This window comes from Vanellus vanellus, assembly GCF_965231255.1.
Source record: "Vanellus vanellus genome assembly, chromosome: 3".
NCBI lineage: Eukaryota > Metazoa > Chordata > Aves > Charadriiformes > Charadriidae > Vanellus > Vanellus vanellus.
The window spans coordinates 2,215,792-2,243,694 of record NC_138907.1 but is presented as its reverse complement, the minus strand read 5'-3'; the positions used below and the strand labels follow the sequence as shown (position 1 = coordinate 2,243,694).

General features: G+C 55.3%; 1 protein-coding gene across 1 annotated transcript; it reads left to right on the top strand.

Moving 5' to 3' along the window:
- Positions 1-7,308: 7,308 nt before the first annotated feature.
- Positions 7,309-27,903, top strand: MERTK (MER proto-oncogene, tyrosine kinase; the record flags this gene model as incomplete). Its single annotated transcript, XM_082481409.1, has 19 exons — positions 7,309-7,378; positions 11,048-11,411; positions 11,707-11,807; positions 12,037-12,210; positions 13,915-14,001; positions 14,695-14,810; positions 16,713-16,896; positions 17,204-17,355; positions 19,859-20,012; positions 20,307-20,460; positions 21,817-21,902; positions 22,010-22,105; positions 22,407-22,487; positions 22,807-22,899; positions 23,035-23,153; positions 24,078-24,187; positions 24,391-24,550; positions 24,938-25,074; positions 27,339-27,903. 19 exons carry the CDS (start codon positions 7,309-7,311, stop codon positions 27,817-27,819), a joined length of 2,919 nt encoding a protein of 972 aa, XP_082337535.1. The 3' UTR covers positions 27,820-27,903.

The window sequence follows — 27,903 nt, the reverse complement described above, 5'->3', positions numbered from 1 at the left end:
CGCGGCCATCTTGTCGCTCCCGCCCTGCCCCGCGGCGCCGCGCGGGGGATGCCGGGAGGGAAAATGGCGGCGGGTACGCGCGCCGTCCGCGCTGGGCCTTCGCGCCGGGCCTGAGGGTGCTCGGCGGTGTCTGCTGAGGGGAATCCTGCTCACGGCGCCGTATTGGCGAGGTGCGGTCACACTGATCTTTAGAAGAGAGTGGCTGGTGTGCGGGTGCAGTCCAGGCCCTCGGCAGCACAGCGTCCCACTGGCAGCAGAGTAGTTTGTGTGCTGCTGTCACCTCAGCCCGCTGCGGGCCCGTCCTTTTCCCACCTCCCAGGGCAATTTTAATCATGAATTTAGACCTGTCTCACCCCTCGTGAACCGAATTGTCAGTCTGTGCCATCTCGTTTTGACTAGCCAGCGGAGAGCCAAAGGACTGTCCTCTTACGTCTGAGGCCTGTGACAAAATCCCCCCTTTACAAGCAGGCTGGTATATTTCAGCAGTTAAATACAGCAGCTTCTACAGTGATGCTTCAATGTCTTTTTGCTTTAAGGTCTAAAGGTTTACGCACCATGGAATTAATTTACATGTATGGTTTGAGCAGTATGTACAAGGACTTGGTTTCCCAAGGCGGGCATGGTGCTTAGGAAGCAAAACGATAGACGTTTGATGGGTCAATGGGGCCGGCAGTGCCTCCGAGACCCCGGTCACTCTGCAGTCCCCAACAGGCCTGTGGCACAACCCTCTTGTCAGGAATGAGATTTGGGATCCTGCAGGGCTACACCGGTTTGTTGGGAAAGAAAGGTGAGGGATCCTACACAGCTTCGAAGAAGCAGCAATTTAAGATTTGTTAACACTGGATTACATTGTATGATTTTTAACAATACTTAATCATCAGCCAATTGTCAGAGCGATTTAATAAAATTTGCTCTAATCAACACAGTGACAAAGATTCAAGAACGGCAAGGTTCACACAAGACTTACAACAAATCAAATCACACACGCTCAAACACACACACAGATATAGAGGTTAACTTACGTAATCCAGATGTTTCTCTTTCTCCAAATAGTAGTAAATTATTGGTACCAAAAGATCTTTGAGCCTCCAGAAATATTACTGTAGGGAATTACTCGCTCTTCTCCTCTGCAGACGAACTTTGAACCCTTCTTCTTCTTCGGCATCTGTCAGGACAATCTTTGCAACCTCATGACATCTACCCTGAGAGGCGTCCCGACTCAGGGGGGGATACTGGGTCACAGCCTTCTGCGATCCCGGAGAGCTCAAAGGGTCTCGCTTAGGATGACTGTTTATAGGATCGCGAGGTGATTGACTTTGGTCGGTGTTTTTCCATTTTGGCCACAATTCTTGTCAGGTAATTCTGGTACCTTCCACGATCCAGGCAGCAGGAGTTTCAGGTATGGTTAGGTAGTGCCTAATCATCCCGACTCCCTCTACTTGTAACCCGGACATGAAAGTACTCGATTGCGCCAGATTACTGCACTTGTAACCAAGACAAGAGATGGCGAAGTGGCCCAGGGGCGCTGTACCACCAACATCCCTTCACGGTATTTCAGATGCTCATGTGAGATGGATTAACGTAACTCGTTGGAAGTCTGGGCTCCACTGACTTACACCAGCTAAAAACCCAGCTCTTGACACGCCGGAGGCCAGTGCCCGGGGCAGCTGTTCTCCTGTCTTGAGTGCAGAGAAGTTGTATCATCCGCCGTCCCTCCTGAATGGGTGCGGGGACAGCCTGCCACCCTTGTAAAGGCTAAGGCTGAGGGTGCCGAAACATGCGCAGCTGCATCTCTGACTACCAGCACTAGGTGTCAGGCGGTTAGCCTGGCTTTTCTGATGAGAACCGCCAGATTTTTCCAAAGGAATGACGCCTATGCGTGCGTTTCTATTTAATCAAATGTCACCTGTGTGTAAGCGGGCCGTTCAGGTTCCAGCATCTGCCGTTCTGCCTTGGTTGTGGTGTCACAGCAAAACCTGCAGAATCAGTGCTCTGGGATGTACTCAGCTGCCAAAATCGGGTGGGACAATCACGTTATTTTTATTCCTTAAAGAACAAGTTTCAGTGATGAGATCAGCACCGTGCTGTTAATCCGCCCATCTTGCAGGCGCTGTAGCACACACAGGCATCTGTACCGTGCGGACATCTTGGCAGTAAGCGAGCTTATCCTGCGGTCTTTTCAACAACCCCTACATTGCACAATGAGCTCTTTTCTTTACCTCTCACCTTTATAATTGCTCATCCAAACAAGAGGGTGTTGCTGGATACAGATCACAGCCAATTACTAGCTTTCAGCATAGCGCCGTTCCTCCAACTGTGTACTTTCTCCATCTGTGTCCAAGAAGTACCATACCAGAAAATGCCCCTTTTTTTTTTTTTTTTTTTTTTTTTTTTTTCTAATTAGCAACTGTGGTGTGAAGCGCAAAAGGAGCCTGTGTTTGTCTGACAGGCAACAATAACAGAACAAAACCTGGATGAAGTACCCTGACCGGAACTGGAAGGATAGTGCATTCTGACAAGGATAATTTTTTTTTTCAAGATATTAGTTTCACATGAGAAATCAAAGGAGGGGGGAGAAGCTGGTGAAGAATTGAAAACATATTTGAAACCGTTGTTCCAGCGTGTGGTTTGGGGAATCCTTGGTTCCCCAATGACAATAAGCACTATCGTTTTCTCAGAAACGAGAAGCAGCCTGCTGGGGAAAGCCAGGTTTGGGAGAAGCAAGAATTCACCGAGCTGCAGAGTGCTTTCCAATCGTAGCACAGCTTCTGGCAGGAAGACAACCGGAAGAAATGGTAACTTGGATCTACTGATCCAGCCAGGGGCCAAATTTCCATATGGAGACAAATGGGGGCATTTACACAAATAAGACTGTGAAATACAAAAAGCAGTTTTGTGGGCGAGTAAGAATGCTCAGGGCTCAAAACGAGGAAGGTTCGAGCCAGCCTCCAACCTCTGGAGATGGCTTGCTGCTTTTGCAAAATAATTTGCAGAAGAGGAGAAGTTGTCTTAGGAATAAACAGCTGAGCCAAGGGACAGAATGTGCCTGGTAAGAGACGTAGCATGTACCATGCGCCCAAAGAAAGCAGCGCAAGAAAAAAAAAGGCATTTTAGTAACACCGCAAAATGTTCAGTTTTCTCTGCAAATTGTTTGCGAGCTGCATCCTGTGACGGGGGGTATAACATTTAACACAAAGGGGCCATCTGCCTTGGGCTAGAAACGTGTTGCCAAAAGCGTTTGGTATTTAAAAAGTACAGGAGCCCCTGCAAACAGAAATAAAAATAGACACAAAGAGGAAGCAGAAATAAAGGAAATAATAGATTTAGCGACATGAAAATAAAAATACAGAAATAGCAAAGGGGGGGAAAAAATCTCAGCGAATAATGGCCCGACACCCAATTGCCGAGTGCCGTTTCTGCTAAATGGTCCAATTTCACAAGTTGTATGTTGCATCCAAATTCTCTGATTAGTCATGTGAAGAAACGGTGTTGAAGCTCTGAAATGAAACTGCAGAAAACCTAAAAGGGTCGAGTCCGGGCTCCAGCCTGGCGAAACACGCTGGGGTGCCTCTGAGAGCACCTACGACGCTTGCTGGGACCCTGCTGAGAGAAAGCTGAGAATACCTGTGGAGCTGCTGACGTTGTCAGAAGGGGATTATAACTTCTCATACAGGCAGGAGAAGCCCGTGATGATAAAGGCGGGCGCCTTTGCGCTCATGAGCGGGACTCTGCGTGCGCACGTATACAAACGCAGCAGGAAAGCATGGACTCAAAGGGCAGTGGCCCCTTGCTGGGCGATGGATCCGATAACCTTTGTGCTGGAGAGCCTCCGGCTGAGCGGGTGGTTGCACGGTACCTGTGCGGTGGTACCCGCGCTCTGCTCTGCTCTCCTCCTTCGCAAGGGGAGAGGAAGGCGCTCCCTCCAGTGTGGTCTGTGCTGTGCTACAGCACCTGGAGAGCTGCGAGCATGACTGGTTTAACTGGTTTGGGGTCGAATCCTGGCGCTCAGACAGAGGAGGCAGGCAGCCTTTGTTTCCGATTAAAGGTTCTCCCTTTGTTTCTGCCCTCCTTCCTTTGATACCAGCCGCCTTTTTTCCTCTCCCGATGCCCTGGGAGGGCTGTGAGGTATTTCTAGGGCCAAGTGATGACTGATGCCCGGCCCCAGGCAGCAAGAACAGGGGATGGTATTTGGGGACATCTTGTGAGTCCGGCCGCGCATGTAGTTTGGGACCAAAAAACACAAGCCTTTTGTGTGCAGACCCCAGCGACTGTTGAGTTTGGGCTCGGAGGTACGGAAATACGTAATGTGCTCAGAGGAAGGCCATTGAGGCTGCTCCTGAGCCTATATTCTGTGTGCCGTTGGAAGGAGACCGAGGACAGCAGTATGCTGGGTAAGGTGGAAGCTGCACGTCACCAACCCAAGAGCAGCCCGAGTGGTCAGACTGTCTTCTGCCTTCCAGACCTTTCCTATCACGAACCTGGCTTGAGGGTTTCTCCTCTCCCTCTGTCTTCCTCCCCCTCCATGCACCAGCCTCTTCCTCACGTCAAGCTGTGCCCAAATGAACTGCAACAAACCCCATCGAGCTGGAGACTAGTTTACACCAGTGCTGAGCAGAAACCAACCTACTGTAAAGAAATGACCCAAATTAGGGGATTTGAGAGAGCTGCTTAAATCCTCTTTACCTGCCCATGTGTTCTCATTGTTTGGGTTTTTTTCCTCCTCTTTCGTAGAAATTGCTCCTGTGTTAGTGGGGCGATTATATGACATTACCCCGATGCGAGGGGCTGTTTCCACTCTGCAGCCCACAAAGTCCAAAGGCCTTTCCATTGCTTTGTTCCCAAAAATTGCAAAGCCAGCAGCAACAGGGAACGCAGCCAGCTGAAAGTGCACCCGTGCGGCAAAGGCTGACCGCAAATGACAGCCTCGCGTCGAGAGCCAGCCTGGAAAGACAGAGGGACAAATGCCTGTCTCCCGGTCTCCTCCTACTCCCTGAGTGACGTTGGATGCATGGGGAACGCACTCAAAATCTGGAGAAAAAGATGTTTCTGGAGCTGCACGGAAGGCGCTGGCTCTTAGGGAGCGCTGGAGATGCTCATACTTCTTGCAGCTGCCTTTTCTTCTCCCCTTTAGTCTGGGCCTCTAGCGACACGTGCCCTTCCTTAGCTGCTGATCACTTCAAGATGTGAGAAGCTGGTCTGGAGCGAAAGAGGCGGCGAGGGGGGAAATTCAATCTCTGTCACCAGGGCCTGAGAATATGCGGTGAATAAGCAGCTTTGCAAGTCAAAGAAGTCTGGGAGTGATTTGTTCTTTTTTTCACTGCGCTTAAGACGCTTTTTCTTCCCAATCGGAAAATATCTCAGACTGGATTTCGTATGGTTCTTTTCTTTCTAACAGCCCGAGAAGCCCTTCCCAGCTCTCGTTATAAATTATACCCAGAAATGAGCAGCTCCAACACAGAGCTGTCTTCTTGTCCCAACTCTGTTTCCACGGTGTGCTGATGCTCAGTGCTAACTGAACAAAATTTACATCTCTTTTCCTAACTTCATTCTTCTCAAAGGCTTTGGGAAGACTATAGCAGGCTGCCAGAAAAAAAGTTACACTTGTGTCATAGTTTCTAATAAATTTATGTGCAGGGAGAAGAATGGTTTCAGCAGAGACATACACTGAGTCACAACAAGTCAGACCGGTTGCCCATTCCCCAAATCCCAGTCCCTTCCCATTTGCGGTGGGGGAAACGTTGATGGCCTCAATACGGCTTGATCTCAAACCTCTTCAAGCATGGCCAGCATGTGGGTCAGGTTCTGAGTATCCAGAAACTCCCTCATTTCCTTCCAATGCTATCAAGAGGCTTGTTCTGTTTCACTCCTTACATTAAATGACTCGTGTTGCACACTGGTTTCACTTGGGTCTTCCTCCTTTTCTCATTGTGGCTTTTTTTTTGTCTCCACCCACTCTTGTCCTGCTGTTCTGGTCCAGGCAAACGAGGAGGAATGGTGCTTTCGGCTCACCACGGCCTTCCTAGCCTGCCTGTGAACCTCATGAGGTTCCACGAGGCCAAGAGCAGGGTCCTGCACCTGAGTCGGGGCTACCCCCAGTACCAATACAGGCTGGGTGATGAAGGGATGGATGGCAGCCCTGCCGAGAAGGACTTGGGGGTACTGGTGGACGAAAAGCTGGACACAAGCCAGCAATGTGCACTCGCAGCCCAGGCGGCCAACCATATCCTGGGCTGCATCAAAAGAAGCGTGGCCAGCAGGGCGAGGGAGGGGATTCTGCCCCTCTGCTCTGCTCTGGTGAGACCCCACCTGGAGTACTGCGTCCAGCTCTGGGGCCCTCAGCCCAGGAAAGACACGGACCTGTTGGAGCGGGTTCAGAGGAGGGCCATAAAAACGATCCGAGGGCTGGAGCACCTCTCCTATGAGGACAGGCTGAGAGAGTTGGGTTGTTCAGGCTGGAGAGGAGAAGGCTCTGGGGAGACCTCACTGCGGCCTTTCAGTACATAAAGAGGACTCACAGGAAAGATGGGAACAAACTTTTTAGCAGGGTCTGTTGCGATAGGACAAGGGCTAATGGTGTTAAAATAAAGAGGTAGATTTGGACTAGATAGAAGGAAGAATTTTTTTACTCTGAGGGTGGTGAAACACTGGCCCAGGTTGCCCAGAGAGGCTGTAGATGCCCCGTCCCTGGAAACACTCAAGGTCAGGTTGGACGGGGCTCTGAGCAACCCGATCTGGTTGAAGATGTCCCTGCTCATTGCAGGGCAGCTGGACGAGACGGCCTTCAAACGTCCCTTCCAACCCAAACCATTCAATGATTCTGTGAACGCTGGGTCCCGGACCTTGTCCCCAAAGCATCAGCGATGTCCCCACCTTCTCGGTGTGGGGCTCTGCAGGAAGGGGAGGCTGGGAGAAAAGCAGCCGCTCCTCAGAACATGCAAGCACAGCCCTAAAACACCTTCCAGGAGCCAAATCCGGTGCCCCTGCACGAAGGACTTGTCCGCCCGCGGAGAACTGAAAGATCAACCTCTTCTCCTGAGCAGCCGTGATTGCACCCAACACCTTACCGGGGCCCAGCCCGGCCACCTTTCCCACCTACCGGACCGCCCTGCAGGGCTCTGCGGGGCGGCAGCGCAGCCCCGGAGCTCCGGGCAGCCTCCCCCGGTGCTGCCCCGTCCCCGCCCCACGCCGGGGCCCCGCGGGCGGGAGGCGGACCGGGGCCGTGCCGGGGCGGGGCGGCAGCGCGCTGGCGGCGGCGGAGCGGAGCGGAGGGGAGCGGAGCCGCGCCGGTGGCGGTGCCGGTGGCGGGCGATGGGCGGCGGGCGGTGGGCGCTGCTCTGGGCGCTGCTGGCGGCCCTCCGCCCGCCCCGCGGCGGGGCCGGTGAGTCCGCGGGGAGCCGTCGGGCAAGGGGAGGCGGGGGGAGGCGGGGGGGTGTCCCGGTGTGGGATGGCCAGGGATGCTCGGGTGCCGGCGGGGGCGGCGGGGGTCCGGCCAAGGGGTGGCCGCCCGGAGGGTTTTAACAGCAGATGCTGCTTCGCTTCGCCCTGCCAGCGGCTGGGGTGTTGCATGGGCCCCCCGGGACCCCCCGCGCTCCCCTCCCGCCCGCGGGGCCCGCGGAGCTGGGCAAAGCTTAAATCCCGGGAGGAAGGCTCAGCGGTGATTTCGCCGCAAGGTTTCGGGCGGCAGCGCATCTCTGCCGGCCCCGGGCAGAGCGGGTTTTTGCTGTCCCGGGACATCGCTCTGCCTCGGCAGCCTGGTCGCGTCCCAACGCTTCGCTGCGCGATGGGGCTCTGCTCAACTGGGGCCACCGCCACGGGCAGGGATAAATCCACGATAAATGGATTTATCCCGTTAGCCGCCAGCCGGCTGCCTTCCGGCGCTGGGAAAAATCACCGGGAAAGGCTGCGGTGTGTGGTACGGGGATGCGCTTTGAGATGCTGTCAGTCTGATGGCTTTTCAGCCCCACGTGCGTGGTTACCTGCAAAAAGAAATGCGAAGAGGCGAAAGTGGGTGTCAGACTAACAGCGTGCCATCGTCAGGGATGCCCAACGTTTGGTCGCGGGCTGTGAGCTGCTGGGGGTTTACAGCCCATGTTCAGGGGTGCTGGGGGGTGCCGGAATCGGTGTGCGGTGGGGGGGGGGTAGCAGGGGAGGCAGCAAGGCAAGTGTTTGCTTTGGGTAGGGTGGAGTTAAAAGCTCGACTTTGGGAACAGCAGGAATCTGCGGTGAGGTGAACACGCCGTGGATTTAACCAGGAGTCCTGGGCTGGTTTATACAAAAGGCGTTTGAACCCCGAGAGTCTCTTTGGAAGTCAGGGGTGGCCCCAGGGGATATTCAGTTCTTCTGACCCGCTCCCAGGGGATGGGGAGGTAGGAAACCCCGCAGGCAGGGACGCAGGGGCTCTTCATTCCTCCCCACGTCACGCTCCTGCCCCGTCGCACTGCGAAGATGTGCTCAACAAGTGCCCGAGCAGAAAACGGTTGTCAGCAGGTGAATTACTTCCAGTAATGGGAAATCCAGGGCTGGGGATGGAGGGAGCTTTTTGGCAGACCTGGGTGTTTTCTAATACCTTCCGTACCGGGACTGCAGCAGAACGACTTGCTGTTACAGTCGTGGGGTGTGCGACTCCCCGCTTTTTGTTTTCATCTGTAATAAAGTATCTTGCCTCTAATAGCAGGCAGATTTTCTTGTTAAAACCCCGTTCTTGGGGCTAGTAACGGAGAAAGGCATGCGGGACCTGCCGGGCTGCCCAGAAAGAGCTGTCTTTGCCGGCGCTTGAGTTTTGCTGTGTTACAAGGCGTTTCAAGAGAGCAGCGCTGTGCTTGCAAGTGGATTTATTTCCACGCCAGCTTTTCCCTCGGGCCACGCTGCGGTGAGCGAGGGGAGCTGCTCCAGTGTGGCAGGCACCCACGCGTGCCGGCTCCTCGGCTCTAGCGTGGGCTTTTAAAGCCAGCCTAAGCAATTCGCGCTGGACACAGGTAAGGGGTGTCCTGCCACCCAGGGCAAATCCCTTCGAAGACACCGTCAGGATGCCTGCATCCCAAACAGCTGGGGATGGAAGGGGTACCCGAAGGCAGCGCTCGGTATGAGAAATTCCTGTTGTCACATGAGTCAGAGAGGAAAGTATTTCATTCCTGGGCCAGCAAACACCTCTTTCCACTTAATCGGTACGGAAAAGGAGGCAAAGATCACCTTTGTTTGCTCTTTGCCTTTAAACTTGAAGCAGCCTGGGTGAGCAGAAATCGTCCCAGAGCAGGCAGAGTGCCGGCACTCATCCGTGTCCTCCCCGGCCAGGGGTCCCCGCCGGGGGAGCAGCTCCGGCCAGAGCTGGAAAGCTTCGAAACGGATGCATGAAAACAGCAGTTTGAGGTTGGATTGTGCCAGGCAGCGAGTGGCTCCAGCCTGGGTAACCTGCGGGAAGAGCAGGGGAGGGGAGGGGATTTGGTGTCGCTCGCTTGTTTGCGTTTGGCAAATCTTTTTGGAGCTGCCTGGCTTTTTTGAGAGCTGGTGACCCGGCCCACGAGTAAATGGCAGTCGGCTGCGTTTTGCGGCGGTCACGTGGCCTTTGTTTGTGTTGGGATGGGAAAGCTTAGGAAGCAGGTTGGAAAAGCTTAGGGTCTTTTTTTTTTTTTTTTTTTTTTTTTTCTAAAAGGGAAACCCATTGTTTTGTGCGAGAGCCAGGGAGAGCCTTGCGCTTTCCTCTGCGCCACCAGACCCGGCTGAACTTAAAAAGCCTTCTCAAATTTCTGTCTAGAAGTAGCATTTCTCGAGGGTTAAAAATAGTGAGCAATTTAGCAAAGGCATATATCCAGCCTCAAAATTAGGTTGTGTTTCTTGGCTCTCGGGAAAGCGCACTCGGCTCATGCTCCATTACTCACAATAGTAATGACGTAGCTTTAAAAACTTGTTGTTTGATGCCGGAGGACTAAGACCTGCCTCAAAACAAACTCAGCCGAACTCTGATTAAACAAAAAGTTTGTGCTTTCTGTCTGTGATGTTACTTTTTAAGTTGTCTGCCACGATGCCTTTGCTCGCTGAAAGCAGCAAGGGAGATTTACCGCTCCGCTGGGGATATCTATATGCCTGTGAAAGCCTCGGGAAGCTCGGAAACGGTCTAGTAAAAGCATCTACTTGTGGTATAGTCTCTAGATCTTATCTCTTCAAAATATACAATTTTGTTTGGGAGGAGTTACTTTATACGGAGCTGCTCTTTGTCTTGTTTGTGGCTGGGGTGGGAAGTGCTGGGAGGTGGGGGGGGGGGGATGACGCCGTTACAGGACTGGGTATGTTAAGTGATTTGGGGGGGGGACGGGACACGAAGCCCTCAGAAAGAGCTGCTAAATAGCCTTCCCTTGGGAAAAATGTCTGGGAAAAGCCCCCGGGAGAACAACACTAAACAGTAGCCGGCTCCTACATGCTGTCTGAAGGCATTTCTTCATCTGTCTGCAGCTGTTTTCCCGAGAAAAGCAGTTCGGTGGAGGCACTTAGCTTTAGCAAAAGGGTTTGTGGTTGACTCAGAGAGCATCTCCCTCTTTCAGAGCAGCTCACCCTGTCCTGGAAAGGGAGCAGCGTCACCAACAAAGAGCCTAAAATCAGAGAAATCCCCGCCGAGGACTCTGTCTCTGCCCCGGCTGAAAATGCTTGAGACGAGGCCCCCGAAAGGGTTTTACTGGAGTAAAGTCCCAAATTCCTGCTGCCCAGGGATCCTTTTATATGCCAGTCCCAGGGGTGCGACGCAGCAGAAATAGCTCCTGCCTCTCCCCTGCCGAAACAGAAGCAGCCAAGCACTTCCTTTAGCCTGGCCTGCTCCGGTTTGTCTGAAAAAAATTCTTTTTGGAGGTACTGGTTGTCCATACTCAGTCTTGGGGCAGCCCCTTCCTCCATCTTTCCTCCTTGGGGCTCTGGTGAGAGCGTCTCAGGGATTTTGAATTTTTGGAGCATCTGTAAATGGACCGCCTTTAATCGTTAATGGAAGCTGTGGGGCTTTGCAGGGTGTTGGAAGGGGCCACTGGCTGGCTGGTGGTAGCAAAGCCGAGGTCTTCTCTTGCAGATGATGGTGACCGAAATCGAGATCCGAGGCTGTACCTGTCGGCAGAGTCCCACCGCCCCGAGCGAAGCGTGGCTACCGTTGGTCATTGGCCTCACCAGAGCACAGAGCAGCCCCGGGAGGAGCCCTCAGCCCGTTCTCTGGGAAAGATTAAGTTTAACCCCACGGTGCGGCACATTGTGATTAACGAGCACAAGGATGTCACATTTAATTGCTCCATCAAAGTACCGCAGCTGCTGCTCAGGCCGGACGCCCCAGGCATTTCCTTGTGGAAGGACGGGAGGGAGCTGGACGTGCTGGACCGGATTGCCACCAGCCACTTCGAGATCTCCGACGAGGAGGAGGTGGCAATGACCTCCACCTTCAGGTAAACCGGTGCTGTCCTTCCTGGAGGGATGCCCTGAGCGTTGGCTCCCAGGGAGAGGCGGGAGGTCAGTTGGCTAGCAGGAGCTTGGGACTGGGACTATGACGGGCGGATGCTCCCTAGCCCCCAAAGCCTGGCTTTGCAAGCTCAGCTTCTGCTGGGTGTGTGCTGTAGGGTGGTTGGTACTGATTGACACCCATCCCCAGTCCGGCAGCTTTGCCACGTCCTCCTGTGTGGGCTGTGTGCAGGACGAGGCTCCCTGCCACAGCCCTGACGTGGTCTCCCTTCTCTCTGGCAGCATCGTTGCCGCCCAGCGCTCGGATAACGGCTCCTACGTCTGCAAACTCAACGTCTCTGGCGTAGAGGTGGTGTCGGATCCGATCTTGGTGCAGCTGGAAGGTGAGCTGGAGGAGGGCTAGGGCGGATGTACCGGAGAGGTGGAGCACTGTGCCCTGGCTGAGTGAGAGCCCCAGGGACCATGACGCGTGAGCTGTCCTCCAGAAACGGGGAGTCCTGGATGGGAAGGGGCTTGTTGCCAGAGCTGGGCATAGCCCCGGGCAGGAAGTTTGGGGTTGTTGATAGAGCTGTGTTGCCAAGCTCTCTGAATCTCTTGCTTGTGTCTGTGCAGGGCTCCCGCACTTCATCCAACAGCCCGAGAAGCTGAATGTCACCAAGAACAGTCCCTTCAACCTCACGTGCCAAGCCGTGGGCCCACCGGAGCCCGTGGAGATCTACTGGTTTCGCAACAACGTCCAAGTCAACGAGAAGCCCCACATCTCCCCGTCAGTCCTGACCGTGCCAGGTGAGCCCAGCAGCGTCCTTGCCACGACCAGCTGGGACACCTCTGCGTGGCTACTGGGAAGGGCAGGGTGAGAAGGCGTCTTGTGCCATCTCGCAGCCTATCTCCTTGGCTCGCACCTCCTCTTGGGCAGGAGCTGTGCTCCCACGCGCCGTCACCGGGCTGGTGCAGCCTGCTCTGGTTTTGCGCGGCACCGTGCATTGCTGACGCTCGGCCGGAAAGCTCAGCACAGATACATTTCCCAGGAGGTTTGGCGTAAAATACGGCCGTCAAATTGTATACCGTGGGACACGGGCGTCCGGCTTTGCAAAAGAGGTACCCCAGAGGTACCGGTTTGCAAAAATGAGTCCCAGCCTGTTACTGCTCCATCCTCAGCACTGGGAAGATGGCTTTGCCCGGCACTGTCTGTGCCGCTTGTTTGGCAGCCCTGGGGACCGCTCTGCCGGGGATGATCTGGGGGCAGGAACTCCCATCCGACCCTCTCCGGCTGCTGCTGGGAATTTCTTCCTTGCAAGAGGCCGGACGCTCAAACTGCTCTTGCCTAAGCGGGAAGCAGATTTTTCCTCCAGCCTGTGGCTGTGCCAACAAGTACACTGCTGCTCTTACGGGCTGCGTTACTGGTGGTCCCCTCTCAACGTCTCTGGGAGACCTCGGCTTGGCCCCTGCAGCGTGTCTCCGTGCCTGCCCCGTGGAACACAGGGAGAAAAGTCCTTCACGTAACATAAAACCCGTCGTGGTTTTGCTGCGGAGGCAGAAGAGAGGAGGGCTTTCTTGATTTGCTCATGAGGAGAAGGCCACTAGCTAATTAGCAGCCAAACTATAACTGACTCGTCTTGGCGTCCAAAGGCAGGCTTTAAAAGGCAGCGAAAGCCGGAAGAAGTGACTCATTCCTCTTGGATGTTCTTGCATCCGGCTGGCACAGGCTAGGTCGGGTCACTGGAACCGTCCCCCTCCTGGCCCAGGAGCCCCGTCGCAGCGAGAGGCACCGCTGCTGGTGTGAGCAAACGCTCGGCGTGTCCCGCGCACCGTGGCGAGCCGTTCGCCTCGCGGCAGCAGCAGCAAGCGGCGTGCCCGGGAGGTGCCCTGCATCTCCAGTAGAGTCCTTTGCAGGAGATGAAAACCTTGAGCACCGTCGCTGCCCGGGGTCATCTCGCATCGGCCGTGCCAACCCCCTTCACCCCCCCCTCGGGGGAAACAGGCAGCCGTCCGCACTCGGGTATTTCCAGTGGCCCCCAAAAGCCGTCATCCTCCATTATCAGCTGGGACATTTGAGCAATCTGCGAAAAGCAGTCAGTCATCTGATTCGAGCCCTGCTGGTGGGCTCTTCTGCTTTCTGCCTTTCCCTTTTCGAACGCGAAGCAAGTGCTGACTCAGGAGGTTGTGCAACGGCGCCGTGGAAACGTACAGCCCTGCCCGCTGTGCCGCGTCCCGCGCTGACGGCACGCCGGCGCTCGCGGCGCGGAAGGTGGCTGAGCCGGATCGCGGGGGTCACCCCTGGGCAGTCAGCGCAGAAACGCTGCGAAGGGAAGCGATGAGCGCAAAATAAAAGCTCTTCTGTGTTGCTGGAAGAAAAAAAACGAAAAAACAGAGCAACGGCGCAAGAAGGGAAGCCGCAAGGGTTTTCTGTGAGCAGCAGGTGGGGAATTGGTGCGATTTGGGCATTTTGTGCCGGTCCAGTGAGCAGCTCCTTGGTTTTTTCCCTGGCAGGTCTTAATGAAACGGCGCTGTTCAGCTGCGAGGCTCACAACAGGAAAGGGCTGACCGCGTCCAACCCGGGGCAGGTCAATGTGAAAGGTAAGAGGGGACGTGGTACTCGCTTTACCCGTCGACTACATGTGTCCAAGCAGGAGGTTTTTTTCCTGGTGTCCGCACTTCCAAGCACTCATTTTACACGAGCGGAAGGAAATGTTTTTAGGGGCTCCCATACTTATTTTTTCTCATTTTAAACCTGTATTTAAGATCAAGCGGGATGCACGCAGTGGCACGGTGCCCCAGTGCGATTCTGTCATCCCAGTATCGCCGCCGTGGGAGGAAGCACCAAAAAGCACATTTGAAAGCAGAACTGTCGGCCCCAGAGCGGGTTTCGGAAGGGCTGTATCACTCTTTTCCTTCCTTCGCAACCAGGGCGGTGCTCGCGATTTTCCATAGGAAATGGTGAAAATTCTCGACATTCCTGACGGGAGCCGCTCCGGCAATGTGAGGAAGGTGTTCCCCAAAATATGCGATTGCCTCTAAGCAACACAGAGCGCTGTTTCAGCTCACAAATACGGAACGTGTTCAAAACAGCCCCGCAAACGACTTTTTTCTCCTTCCCTCTCCGGTGGTCTGCAGCATCCGCCGTACAGAGCTGAAGGATGCTGCTGCGGCTGCAGCCGGGGCGGTACCTGGGGGTCACACGCAGTTGGACGGAGCCCCAGCAGCTGCCAGGGGGAAGCCGGACGTGCCACCTTTGCGCTTAGGCTGACTGCCCTCGGCTTTTCCCTGCAGGAATACCGTCCGCGCCCAGCAGCGTGCGTGTCCTCAACAGAACAGGTCGTGGTATGGTGATATCCTGGGTGCCAGGCTTCGATGCATTCTCCGCCTTGAAAAGCTGCAGTGTCCAGGTAAGCGTCCATAACCCCTCTTTGCCCCCACAACTCCCCCCGCATGGATGCTCCGAGGCAGGTGGGAATCAGCGTTGCTTGGCATGAAGCGCACGCGTTTGACCGGGCTGTCGGTTTGGGCGAATCGAGTCGGACTTTCCCAGTGGCATTGAAAGGGGAAGCTGGTGTGCTGTCCCACATGCAGCCTGTGGTCCGGCTGACCGGGAAATCTGTGGTGGCACGACGTCGAGGAGTCCCAGTTGAGCAGTGAGCAGAGTCCCCCAGATGCTGGGAGCTGGGGCAGCTGGGGAACTGCCGAGGTGGGCAGGAGGCTTGGGAAGAGCTGCTGGAGACCAGCTTGGTGGTGTCTGCTCACAAAAAGCGACTTCGCTCTTCCCATTGCGAGGGGGGATGGTCGGCAGAAGAGGTCCCACAGTGAGACTGACGCCAGGAGCGTGAAGCAGGCTTTTGTCGGGGGGGGTGGAGGGTGAGGTGGTTGAGTGGGGGCAGAAACAAGGGGCGATGGGAACAAGTGAGCCACCGGCCTGGAAGACCCCATCTGGGGGCTCGTGCCTGTGGAGTGCGCGGGAGCAAGCTGCGAGAATCTCTCCCCCGGGCAAGACAGTCGGGTTGTCATGACTCTTCATGGAGAGATGCCCAGAACTGCTCCAAGTAGCTCTTGGGGACACTTTGTGAGCTTTGAGTTGCTGCAGGCACACGCTTGTCCCTAACTTTTACCTCCTGGTCAAACGCTTCCCAGTCAAGCAGCCTTCCTCGCTGGGGTTTGGAAGTGGAGGTTTCTCTCGGTTCTCCACTCCTTGCAAGCAGCGGGAAGGAGCTGAGGGATTGCCTGTTTCTCCTGGGCAAGTCAGGGAATGCCACCTCCGTAGGTACAGCCCTGCAAGTAGTTCCCACCTGCTCTTTCTGTTTGACATCATTGCTGGATTTCACAGTCCAAGCCCACTGCTTGCTCTCTCGTGGCTATGTTTTTCGTCGTGGCTAACCTATACTGAGAGAGAGGCGATGTTTGAAGCCAGGTAAAAGTGAAAGGAGTTACAGGGAGGAAAGGTACCGGAGCTAATATTAGCGCCGCATCCACTGCTGCCTTCCAGCTGGAGCTCGGGAAGCGGGGTGGAGAGCCAAGGAATTTCCTATGACTTAACGTTCATAGTCTGTCACTAGGAAATAGCCTTTCGAATTGGAAAACAAGGCATGATTTCTGGCAAAAACACAGCTGTGACTAAGCCTTTTTTTTTTCTCCTGTCCCCTTTGATAATCCCCTCGCTTGGGTAGCGTGGCCCACCGACCAAGTGACTCACTCCTGAGCACGCTGGTGCTTAAAAGGGAAGCTGTTGCCGTCACACCCGGCAAGTTCAAGCCGCTTAAATTCGCAAAAAGCCTGATTTTTCAAAAATACATTAGTCTGATGAATTGATATGCCGATGGATTGATATAACTGAGTGCTAGCTGAGCTGGGCTCGATGCTCAGGAGGACAGCCAGTCCCACTGGTGCTTTCAGAAGCGGCTTGCATGTTCATCTGGTTGCCGCTCACCTCCCTCAAAGCATCGAGCGAGGGCTTGGCGATCTTCTCAGCTTTATGAAGCTGAAGGCTATTCTCTTTCATTTTTTTGCTGGTGTTGATGCTAAGACCATCCTGTGCACCCTGAGCTACCCCAGAAGGTATGGTTGTTCCTCAGGCAGAAGGGCAGCTCTCCTGCCACCCCAAAACCATGTAGTGATGGGGTCTGATGAAGTCTGTGCTTGGTCCTGCAACATCTGACGGCGATGAGTCCTGCGGTCTGGAGGCAGGGAGGGAGGCAGGGCTCTGGGTCCTGTTTACAGGCGTAACATTCCTGCCGCGCGTCTCACCCCGCAGGTTGTTGCTGACTAATCCCTCTTTGTGGACTGATTTTTCAATTAAGGTCAAGGAAGCCGTTCCACGAAGCAATGCCTCACTTCTGCTCTTCAACACCTCGGTGCCGCCCCACGTGTATCACATCCAGCAGCTGGGGCCCATGGTGGACTATAACATCCGCGTTTCCTGCGGGAATGAAGTCGGCTGGTCAGCGTTTAGCCCCTGGATAACCGCCAGCACCACCGAGGGAGGTAGGAAATGAGTAGCGAAGAGCGAGAAGGGTTTCCCTACCTCAGTCACACAGCTGTGCTCTGTGCAGGACTCTCTGGATGAGATGCTCGTCCAGGGTCATGGTTGCTTACGGGGTGGAGACATCTCCACTCTGTTGATTGGGGAAAGGAAATTTACCCACGGGTGGTCACCTGCTGGAAATAGTAAAGGCTGGAGGAAATACCGTGTGCTTTCTGGTTGAGCTACAGCTCATTGTCCATCGGCCGCCCATGTCCTTGCACCCATCCACCCGGTTCCACCCACCTTCTTTCTCTTTGATTCCTGCAGCTCCAACCACCCCACCACTGAACGTCACGGTGTCATTCAATGAATCCAGCTCCTCCGTGGAGATCCGATGGGTGAAGCCGCCCCTGGGGAGGATCCACGGGGAACTGCAGGGCTACCACATCTGGTACAGGTGGCAGAACTCCAAGGGGTTGGTAAGTCACCGGGGGATGAAGAAAATGGCTAAAGCTTGGAAAAAAATCCCACCAGGCATCAAACAGAGATGTCTGGTTTGGTCTCGGTGCTTCCAGATATTCTTTCTGAGCTTATTTGTCTGCTCTCTTGTGCTTTCATCTGGGAGTTTTTAATACAAGTAGTCTCTCTCTCGCGCGTGTGGCAATGCCCTAATAAGTCGTTAATATTGTGAAGAAGCCGTTCTGCTGGAAGGAGACAAGAAGTTTGCTACCGTGGCTCCTATTCTCTAAAGTAGAAGTGAGATGCTCCTCCCGGTGTCGACAATCTTTGGTATGGCCTTGGAGGGGCGGTCAAGGTTTGGCAGTATCTCTCGGCACTTTCAGCAATGCAGTCAATCGTAAGGTGTTTGGAAGAATTTGTTTGCTGGGTTTTGAGTCATTCCGTGCTCAGATGGGCTTTATTCCATGCATTAACTCATCTGCAAATCCATGGCAGAGAGTTTCGTGGCTCAAGGAACATTTTGGGGTGGGGAGGCCTGTCCATGGGCGTACGAAGTCATCTGGCACCACCTTGCTTGCCTTTCCCAGGATTTGGGAAGTAGCCTTCAGGCATTTGCTAGGGCGAGGTTGGCCTGACCTCTTGGACGGTCCTCGCTCATCTCAGCTACTGGGCAAAAGAGCATCCCGTCCAGGCTCTGCCAGTGGTGGGGGAGCTCCTGAGTCATTGCACAGATGTATCCAGCTGTCGCCTCTGGGCTGTGGTTTGGTCTTCCTCTGTCCCAGGTCGAAAGCACAGAGAGGCACTGATGGCCTGAACCCGGCGTGGAAAAAGTGACTCACACCCTATTTTTTTTTTTTGTAGGATGCTGCATTTTCTGTTCTCCTTTTGCCCCTCTGAAAAAGAGCATGTATGGATCCAGACTGAATGAAGTCAGGGAAACCATATTACGGTCTTGTGACTAGCCTAGGAAAAAAAAAAAAATGCTGACATATTTGTCGTTTCTCAAGCAGAACGCAAAAAACCCATCCGGTGGGGAGTAAGTTCAGGAGGGAGGTAGCTGTGCAAGGGACCTTGGCTCTTTGCAGACTGAAGGAAGCAGTTGTGTTTGTCGCTGATTTGTTTCGTCACCCTCCGGGTTTTATAGAAGGCAAAAACGTGTGTTGGAGCCAGGCGAGGGCGGGGGCCAGCCTGTCTTTTGATAAGGGCTGCCGCAGAATTAGGAGGCACCATGCCACCCCCAAGGGTCTCCCGAGGTGATGGACGCGGTCTGAAACACAAGAGCAACGTGCTCGCCGTCGAGTAGAGCTCTCGTTTCTCAGAAATAAAGTCTCCGAGTCTTTGGTCCTGGAGAGGCTAAACATGAAATGCCCCAAAATAACCATCGGTTTAACAACCCCAGCACAACAAAGAGGGGGGGGTTGGGGGGGGTGTTCCTGTATTTCTGTGTCAGCAAGGCCACCTGCAGGCCTCTTCTTTCTCCACAACCGGCTTAAAAACTATTTTAGAAACTTCAAAACAAAGTTATTTTATTTTTCCTTCTTAAACCAGCGGTTCTTGTTTGAGCCAAGGCTGCCAGAGCTGGGATGTGAAGAAATTCCCCAACTACCGCAAGACTCATAAAAAAACATTAACTTGGGCAGTTGTGTCCCGCCGGAACGGCTGTCTGTGTGCTCGCGCTCTCCACGGTCTGTTTGATATCAGTTGGGCTCTGTCCTCAGATGACACAGCAGAGCCATCTGCGATACGAAAGGAGCCCGGGGCATTTTTAGGCTGGCGGCAGGGAAAGGATCTTGCCTGCGTTTCTGCCGAGGGATGCTGTGAACGCGAGATGGGAGGAGAGCAGGAGCGCGGGAGCAGAGGCAGCAGCGGGTATCAGCTCACGCCGGGGCTGGGGCGCGTTTCGTATCCATCTCTGTGGCTTTTTGATGACCGTGGACAGAAACCGGTTCCCTCCGAGTGGCTCCAGTTTCCTCCTCCTTGCCCACTGGTCCCCCTGGGCTGCTGCTTTTGCTCAGCCCCGTGACATTCAGCCAGGGTAAGGAGCCGGGATCTGCCGGCTGCAGCAGCCCACCAGATGTTTGGGATGCCGCTGGGCAGCTGTTTTGCAGCTGGGGGTCGGTGAGGAAAGGAAGCAGCAGCGCTGCCGCGGCTGAAGAAGACCAGGAAAACGATAGGGAACTTGCAGGGGAAGACTCCCTTGTGTTTTCACCAAGGGAAAAGGTCTGTGCCATGGGGCACGCCGACTCCTGCCTTGTTACCAGGCGAGGAAACACGCCCTTAAAACTGGAAATATTATTAGCTCGACACAAAACCACGGACCCTTTCCAGATCCCACCCGGCTCTCGCGGGCAGGGCTGTTATTCTCTGCGAATAGCTTGGTGCTGCGCTGCCCGCGGGCTTGGGGAAGCAAAGCGAGGTTTGACAAGGGGACAATTCTCAATCAATCGCCAGGTTTCCGTCCTGCTGTAGGGATGGGCCGCTGTCTCCCCCAGCCCAGGCTTTTCTTCCCTTCACTCTCTCCAGCAGAACGTCTCCGCTGAAGCCCGGCAGAACGCCAGCGTGGCCGTCCTGCCCGTGGTGGCCACCAACGCCACCTGCTCCGTCCGCGTGGCTGCTGTCACCAAGGGGGGAGTGGGACCTTTCAGCAGCCCGGTGGAGGTCTTCATCCCCAGCAGAGGTAAGGAGTTGCCCGTCCCTGCCTGTGCGGCGTGCCTGCAAGGGGGGGGCGATGGGGAAGCGTGCAGGGCGTCCCTCCATCCTCCTTCAGATGCTTTCCCCTATCGGCCAAGAATCTGGGACCTGCAGTGGGCTTTGGTAGCGGGGAGAGACTTGCCCTCCACACGCAGCCTGGGTGCTGGTGCCCTCTTCTCCCGTGTAACCCTTCGGGCTTTGCTGGGTTTGGTTTCACCCCAGTCCCCGGGTGCTGCGGGCTGACTCCTTCGCCGGCTCCATTAATGGGATGTTTTCCTAGGATTAATAACCTCAGCCCCCTCTTCGACTCCAGCCTCTGAGAGCGCAGACTCCTTCATCGTAGCCCTGGGCTTTATCTGCGGGACCGTTGCTGTGGGGTTGCTCCTCTGCTTGTCCGTGGTCATCCAGAAAAGATGCGTGGAAACAAAATACGGGTAAGCCCAAGGCAAGACAGCTTGCAGAGGTGCCCTGAGCTGGGCAAGCCGCAGGCACGTGGGGCACGGGCAGGCAGGGCAGGTGGCCAGCAGTCCCTGCTGGACACAGGGGGAAGGAAGACTTCTGCTCCCAGTACTGGCATCGTTCCCGCAAATGGCATTTCTTTATGCCCACGGTGTATTTTTACGGCAGCGACGGCGCTTCCCCTCCCTTCCTGAGCCCAGCAGTTCACCTTTCACTCACTATTCCTATTTTTAAGGGGAAGTAAACTTGTGCAACTTGGTAGGGGAGGGCGGCCTTGGCGTTTTGACACCGAGGTGAGAGAGCAGAGATGGATAATATCCTGTTTCCTGTGGCCTAGAGAAACCCCTCCTGCCTCATCACGCACCAAACCCGCCTTGGCCCCATGGCGCAGCGTGGCACCAGCCCCGCCGGGCAGACGGACTGCCGCTGGGCTGCATGAGTGGTGTTTTAACGACGTGGATGTTTTCCGCTAGAATAAGCCAACGCTACTCCTCACTAAGTGGCATTTAACTGCCCCGTGCTGCTGGTTTTTGTTAAACAATTGTGGTGCTAAGCAGCTGTTCTTTTAAGCACTATCACTTGGGCGTCCGCTGCCAAACTGGAAATGTGATATAATTAACTCCTTTGGAAGAGCGGGATTGCAGTAAGGGAGCTTATTGAGCTGGTGAAGGAATCCCACCTACTCCGATCTCACATGGCATCACCCCCACCCATCCCGGTTGGGAAACTGGTAGTATGTGAGGATCCCTTTCCGAACTGGTGTGGCGTTGCCACTCTTCCCTTGTGATGGTACCTCCCTGGGAGCTCTTGAGCGCTCGCTGTGGTTTGTGTCTCCCGGAGCTGGACCTCAACACAGTCCCATACCAGAGGGGTTGCACAGCATCTCTCAGCAGCGCGCCCGTCACCACCGTTTCGGGGCCGTGGTGTGAAGCTCCCTTTAGTTTCTTTTTGGCTAAAGGGTGGGGGTTGCACATGCTAACAGCGAGATCGCTTTAGGAGGTGGTAGGTCTGGGCACCATATTCCTACCGGTACAGACTGCGCTGCGAGTAGGAAATGAGTATCCCCTTTCCTCCCCCCAAAAAAAACCTCTGTGACTCACTCCTTGACAGATCAGCCTTCTTTATCAAGCGGCTGTTCTGCTCGGGCGTTGTAAGCAATGGCACCCGTCCAGTAAGAGGGAAATGAAAAAGATTAAGGGGAATGCGCGTTTCCTCCTTCGCTACCGATACCCCTGGTAGCGCCGTGGGCCACCTGCCCCTGCAGCGGCGGTTCCTTCGCTGGGGGAGAAGCAGCAGCACATGGCCCACCGGCGCTCTTTCTGTCCCTCCAGGAACGCTTTCAGCAGGAACGACTCGGAGCTGGCAGTGAACTACACGGCCAAGAAGTCCTACTGCCGCAGAGCCGTTGAACTTACGCGTAAGTGTATTTTTTTATCCCTCGGCGAGGAGGTTGACGGGGATATTGCAGCAGCGATATGTCTGCAGGTGGGAGGTGACCTGAGCTTCTGTTCTCCTCTCCCGCAGTGGGCAGCCTGGGCGTCAGCAGCGAGCTCCAGCAGAAGCTGCAGGACGTTGTTGTGGACAGAAATGCCCTCAGCCTGGGGAAGGTCCTGGGAGAGGGTGAGTGCTGAGGCTGGAAAGCTGGGGATGGACATATGGGGCAGGGGCTGCCCCCGTTGCCTACATCATCCACCAGCTCCAGGCCCAGGGGATGTGGGGGAGATGGTGGGTCGGGATGACCAAGTGCCAGGACCCCTGGGTCCATGTCTTCCTTCCAATGAGACACAAGCCTCCTTGCCGTAGACTTTTGGGGACAAGGTCTCCATCTTAGAGCATTTCGGATCTTAAATGACATAGTGGTGTCCTGAAAGGTGCTGCTCCGGCCTGCGGATAAAGCGCTTGCTTCTTTCCCATGGTGCAGGGGAGTTCGGGTCAGTGATGGAGGGCCATCTCAGCCAGCCCGAAGGTACCCCGCAGAAGGTGGCCGTGAAGACCATGAAGCGTAAGTCATCTCCCTGGCCTCGCAGAGCTTGATGTTGTTTGTCCCGGTGGGTGCCAGCGCTCATGCTGCCCATCTCAGGCGGTGCGCCCTCTGCGTCCTGGCACCGTTTTGCGGGGATGCTGGCCCGTCTGCCACAGCTCCTGCTGCCGGTCAGGAAGGGGCACTCATATCGGATAGCCAAGGACGGCAAAGACATCCTGGTGGTCCCTTCCCCCCTGCCCCACGCAGGAGCTGTGCTGTGAAGGGAGATGGCAGCAGCGATTTCGGGTGTTAAAGCTCTTGGGGTTTTAAACCTCCTCTTTTTTTCTCTGCTTCCCAGTGGATAACTTTTCCCAAAGGGAGATAGAAGAGTTCCTCAGCGAAGCAGCGTGCATGAAGGACTTCGACCATCCCAATGTCATCAAGCTCCTAGGTATGGGCTGTCACTCCTCGCGCTCCAGATGGGATTTGGGGTGGGGAGCCAGACCGGGGACTTCCCCACAAACGTCTGCGGGGGGAGTGTGGTGCCTTTGCCCACAGGACTGTGCAACCTGTCTGTGTTTTCCAGGCGTGTGCATCGAGCTGAGCTCCCAGCAGGTCCCCAAGCCCATGGTGATTCTCCCATTCATGAAATATGGTGACCTGCACAGCTTCCTGCTTCGCTCGCGGCTGGAGATGGCCCCCCAGGTAATGAGCGCAAGGACCAGAGGGCCCTGTGCCTGCGAGGAGCAAGGTGGGACCATGCCTCTTTTGGGGACAAACCTGCCTTTGTTTTTCGAGAACATCAAGAGGACTTGGTTGTAGTCCTGCTTCCTGCCTTTGTAAGGTGGCAGCAGTGGGATCCAGCTCCACGAAAGCCTGCGGGATTCTCACCTTGCCTTCTCCAGGCTGTACGAGTCCAACTATCTCAGCTTCTCCTTGTACACCATCTCCTCTAGCCTCACCTTAGTGCTTCCTCTGGGCTTGCCCCAACACGTCATTGTCTTTCTCCTACTGAGGAGCCCCCAGTGGGACACAGCGTCCAGATGTGGCCTCACCGGTGCCAAATTAAGGGGAAGAATAGCTTCTCCTGACCTGCTGGCTGCACTCTTGCTGATGCGGCCTGCTATGGGTTGGCCTTTGTTGGCACAAGGGCACGCAGCCGAACCACGGTCCGCTTGCTTTACGCCCGAGTCCTTTTCTGCAGAGCTGTTTTCTGGCCAAAAATATTTGATCTGAAGACAGCCAGTGGGGAAGGCAACAAGCAAGCAACGTCTAGTTGCCGGCTGCACTCCGGAGGTGTCGAAGGAGGAGGCGGAGGGGTGAGAAGGGTATCCACCGCTACAGCAAATCACAGCGAGGCAGCGCTCGGTGTTATTTCTAAAACAAGCGTCCCCACATCCGCAGCTTCTGCGGGCTTGTGTTTCGACGCCTTTTGCGGTCTGAGCCTGTTAGCCCAACGGGGATGAGAGGGTCCGCGGTGGCTGCTGCTGTGGGCTCCTTGTACCCTCCCAAGGCTAGTGAGACCGCTAGGGTGTCAGCTGGCAGCCCTGGACACGGAAGCCTTTCAGATCAAACGAAACGTGCCTCCCAAAGGGCTCACCCTGCCTAACCCTCACCTTCCCTTCCCAGTTTGTGCCCCTGCAGACGCTGGTGAAGTTCATGGTCGATATCGCCCTGGGGATGGAGTATCTGAGCAGCCGGCACTTTCTCCACAGGGATTTGGCGGCACGAAACTGCATGTGAGTTTGTTTTCCTTCTGCTTCGTCCTGGATAGATGAACACCAGTGGAAGCCCTGTGGTTTTACAGCACAACTTGGCTTCCTTCAATAAGACCTCCCTCCGTCTCGAGAGACATGGGAAGAGAGCTCAGCCTCAGGTTTCTGCTTCAGAATTTGGCACGCCAAAACTTTTCTACCTTGTCATCCCCGTTTCCACCTGACAGGTTACGGGACGACATGACGGTGTGCGTGGCAGACTTCGGTTTGTCAAAGAAGATTTACAGCGGCGATTACTACCGCCAGGGCCGAATAGCAAAGATGCCAGTCAAGTGGATTGCCATCGAGTCCCTGGCTGACCGCGTCTACACCACCAAGAGCGACGTGGTAGGTCCATGTGGCTGGGTAGCCAGGTGGCAGGAGGCGACAGCGGGGGACCGATCCCTGGGTTGAGTCACCCGCCTTCGCTGCACCGCCGTTACGGCGGTTCTTGTGCCCTGGAAGCGCAAAGCCAGGGGAAGGCTGTCGGTAACAGGACACACTGACCTTTTCCTGCCTGCCCAGTGTCCTGGAAGAGGTTTATTGAGTGGGCCGCTCGCCTCTTCTGTGGCATTGCTTATTATTTCCAATTTTGGGGAGGGCAGGACGGGAGCGACAACTCTTAGCATTGTGTGAGGGCCCCGCGGACGCTGGGCAGTGACCTTTCCACATGAAAAGACTCATTCATTCCTCCTGGAAATGTCCTTTCAGCACGCTTTCCCTTTGTCCTCGCAGTGGGCATTTGGCGTGACCATGTGGGAGATAGCGACCCGAGGCATGACGCCCTACCCGGGGGTGCAGAACCACGAGATCTACGAGTACCTCTTCCACGGGCAGCGCCTGAAAAAGCCCGACGGCTGCTTGGACGAGCTGTGAGTACGGTAACCCTGTCTCGGGGCTGTAAGCGCAGCCCCTCTGCTCTCTCTCTCTGCCCCCAAAACGGCCCGCGCGTCGCTGGCCCGTCGCTGGTGGTTAGGGGTTTCTGGGGAGGGCTGCTCTCTCTGCTCGGGGGGTTCTCGGTTGCTGATGTCCTTTCTTTCATTGAATCAATCATAGAATCATAGGGTTGGAAGGGACCTCTGGAGATCATCTAGTCCAACCACCCTCCCGCCAGAGCAGGGCCACCTTAGAGCCGGTTGCACAGGAACGCCTCCAGGCGGGTTTGGAATGTCTCCAGAGATGGAGACTCCACCACCTCCCTGGGCAGCCTGTGCCAGTGCTCTGCCACCCTCAAGGTAAAGAAGTTCCTCCTCGTGTTTAGGTGGAACTTCTTATACTCGAGTTTGAGCCCGTTACCTCTTGTCCTGTCACTGGGCACCACCAAAAAGAGCCTGGCCCCATCCTCCTGGCACCCTCCCTTTAAGTATTTATAAGCATGGATCAGGTCCCCCCTCAACCGTCTTTTTTCCAGACTAAAGAGACCCAATTCCCTCAGTCTTGCTTCATAAGAGAGGTGTTCCAGTCCCCTAATCATCTTGGTAGCCCCATGCTGCACCCTCTCCAGCAGTTCCCTCTCCTTCTTGACCCGGGGAGCCCAGAACTGGACACAGTACCCCCGGTGAAGTTTTAAGGACACAACAACTGCTTGTGCTGTGGATTTGTGGCTTAGCACTGAAACGTGGCCCGCAAAGCTGCGCATCGCGGCGCGCTTAAACACCGTACCAGTATTCCCGTGCTCCCACCTGCTGCAAACCTGCTTCTCCAAGTGGAGTAAGACAGGTCTGTAGCGGAGAGGGAGTCGCCTTCCGCCTCACCCCCTCCGTTTCTCCCACAGCCTCCGGAAACAACAGTTATTAAAGACTGATATTTTTTTTTTATATATATATTTTTTTTTTTAATGGCAAGGATCTAAACTTTTTTTTTTTTTTTCCTGGTGGGGTTGACAGGTAGGGAGCTTACAGGAAGGCACGTGCAGGTTTGCTCTCAGAGGAAAGCTGGCCAGAATAACAGGCTGGGACAAATTTTAAGCGTCGCACAAAGGAAAACTTCACACCCTTTCGGATTTGCACAATCTCCCGAGTTTTGACGTTCCCCAATAAAAAACCAGATCCCGGAGCAGCATGTCACCCAGGAAGGAAAAAGCATCTTCTTAACTGCAGGCAGACTGGCGCACCGAAATCCCAACCGGCATCCTGGGAGAAAGGGGTGGTTTGCAGGGCTGGCGCAGGCGGCTGATGAGCCGCGCTGTTGGCGGTGGGGCGGTGGCGGGCGGGAAGTGCCGAAGTCAACTCCCTGGTCCTGTGAGGACAGGAGCAGTGCCCTCTGCAGTTTGTGGCCTAGGAGCCAGACTTTTTAGTAATTTATTTATTTATTTTAAGATAGCACATTTTAGCCTGAAAGTCTTGGCTGGTGATGCTCTGCTCTGCCCCACAAAGTGCCCTCTTGTTAGTCAGGGCCCTTCAGCGCCTAAAATCTATTGATCTGGAAAGGGAAAACGTGGGAACCTCAAAAGTGCGTTTCCGAGCAGCTTAGCAAGGGTTTTGTGTTTTTTGTTTTTTTTTTTCTCTGGAGTTTTCTTCCTGAGTTTTACTCTGGTGCCATTCCAGCTGAAAATGCTTAACTCCTCCACGGCTAAGAGCTGCAAATACAAACCCAGCTAAACTAGCAAAGCTGCTCAGAGCGGCACAACGCTCCTACAAAGCCCCTCTCCAACCCCTTGTCCCTGAAGGAAGCAGCAAAGAAACCTTTTAAGGGATCCAGCCCGGGAGAGGGCAGAGGAGAAGGTGCTCACGGGGGGGGAGGCGCTGGGAGTGTCCAGCGTGCCCCGACGTCCCGCCTGGGAACAGGCACCGGGAACAGGCACCGGCAGGAAGGACAAGAGGAGGACTCCACGTCCTGGGAGTAGAACTGGGATGTTCCCGGAGGGGTGATCGCAGGGCTGCAGCTGCTGCCTCTTCCCAACCCCCAGTGAGTGCCAGGCACTGGAAGAGACTTCTAACAGCAGTTTGGGCTGATCCATCCCCGCCGTTGGGCGAACAGCCTGAGCAGAGGGGAGTTGGTTTTGCTTTGTATTAACGCGAAGCGGCTCAGGGCTTGCCCAGTTTGGAGAGGAGCTGGGAATGAGCCCCTGTACGTCCCGTAGCCCAGCGCCTGGGAAGATCCTCCGTCATAACCACGCTCCTCTCCCGATTTCCAGGTACGAAATAATGTCTGCGTGCTGGAGAGCCGACCCCGCCGCCCGCCCGACGTTCTCGCAGCTGAAGGTCCATCTGGAGAAGCTGCTGGAAAACCTGCCTGCCGTCAGGGGATCCGGGGACGTCATCTACATCAACACCAGCCTGCCCGAGGAGAGCCCGGACTCCACCCAGGATTCGGGCTTCCCCCAAGCAGACTCTGATTTGGACCCCGGGGACGTCGCTGAGCCCTGCTCTCCCCGAGCGGAGGCGGCGCTGGTGGCCGTGGATGTCCACCACAATGAACGATGGGGGACGAGGTACGTCCTGGAGGAGCAGCTCGGTGGCCTTGCGGAGGGGGCGTACGTCCCGCTGCTGCCGGACAGGGCGGCCGGCGAGGGCTCGGCGTGGACCCAGGCCAGCACCTTGCCCGCCGGCAGCTCGCTTGCACCCATGCTGCCGGGCGCCCGTAGCTGCGTGGAGGACTCCGAAGTGCCGCTGTGAAAGGGGGAGCCTGCACGGAGCGGGGTGTAAATGGGCTCTGAGAAAAGGACAGAGAGGGTATATTTTAATAAACAGTCGTCGGTT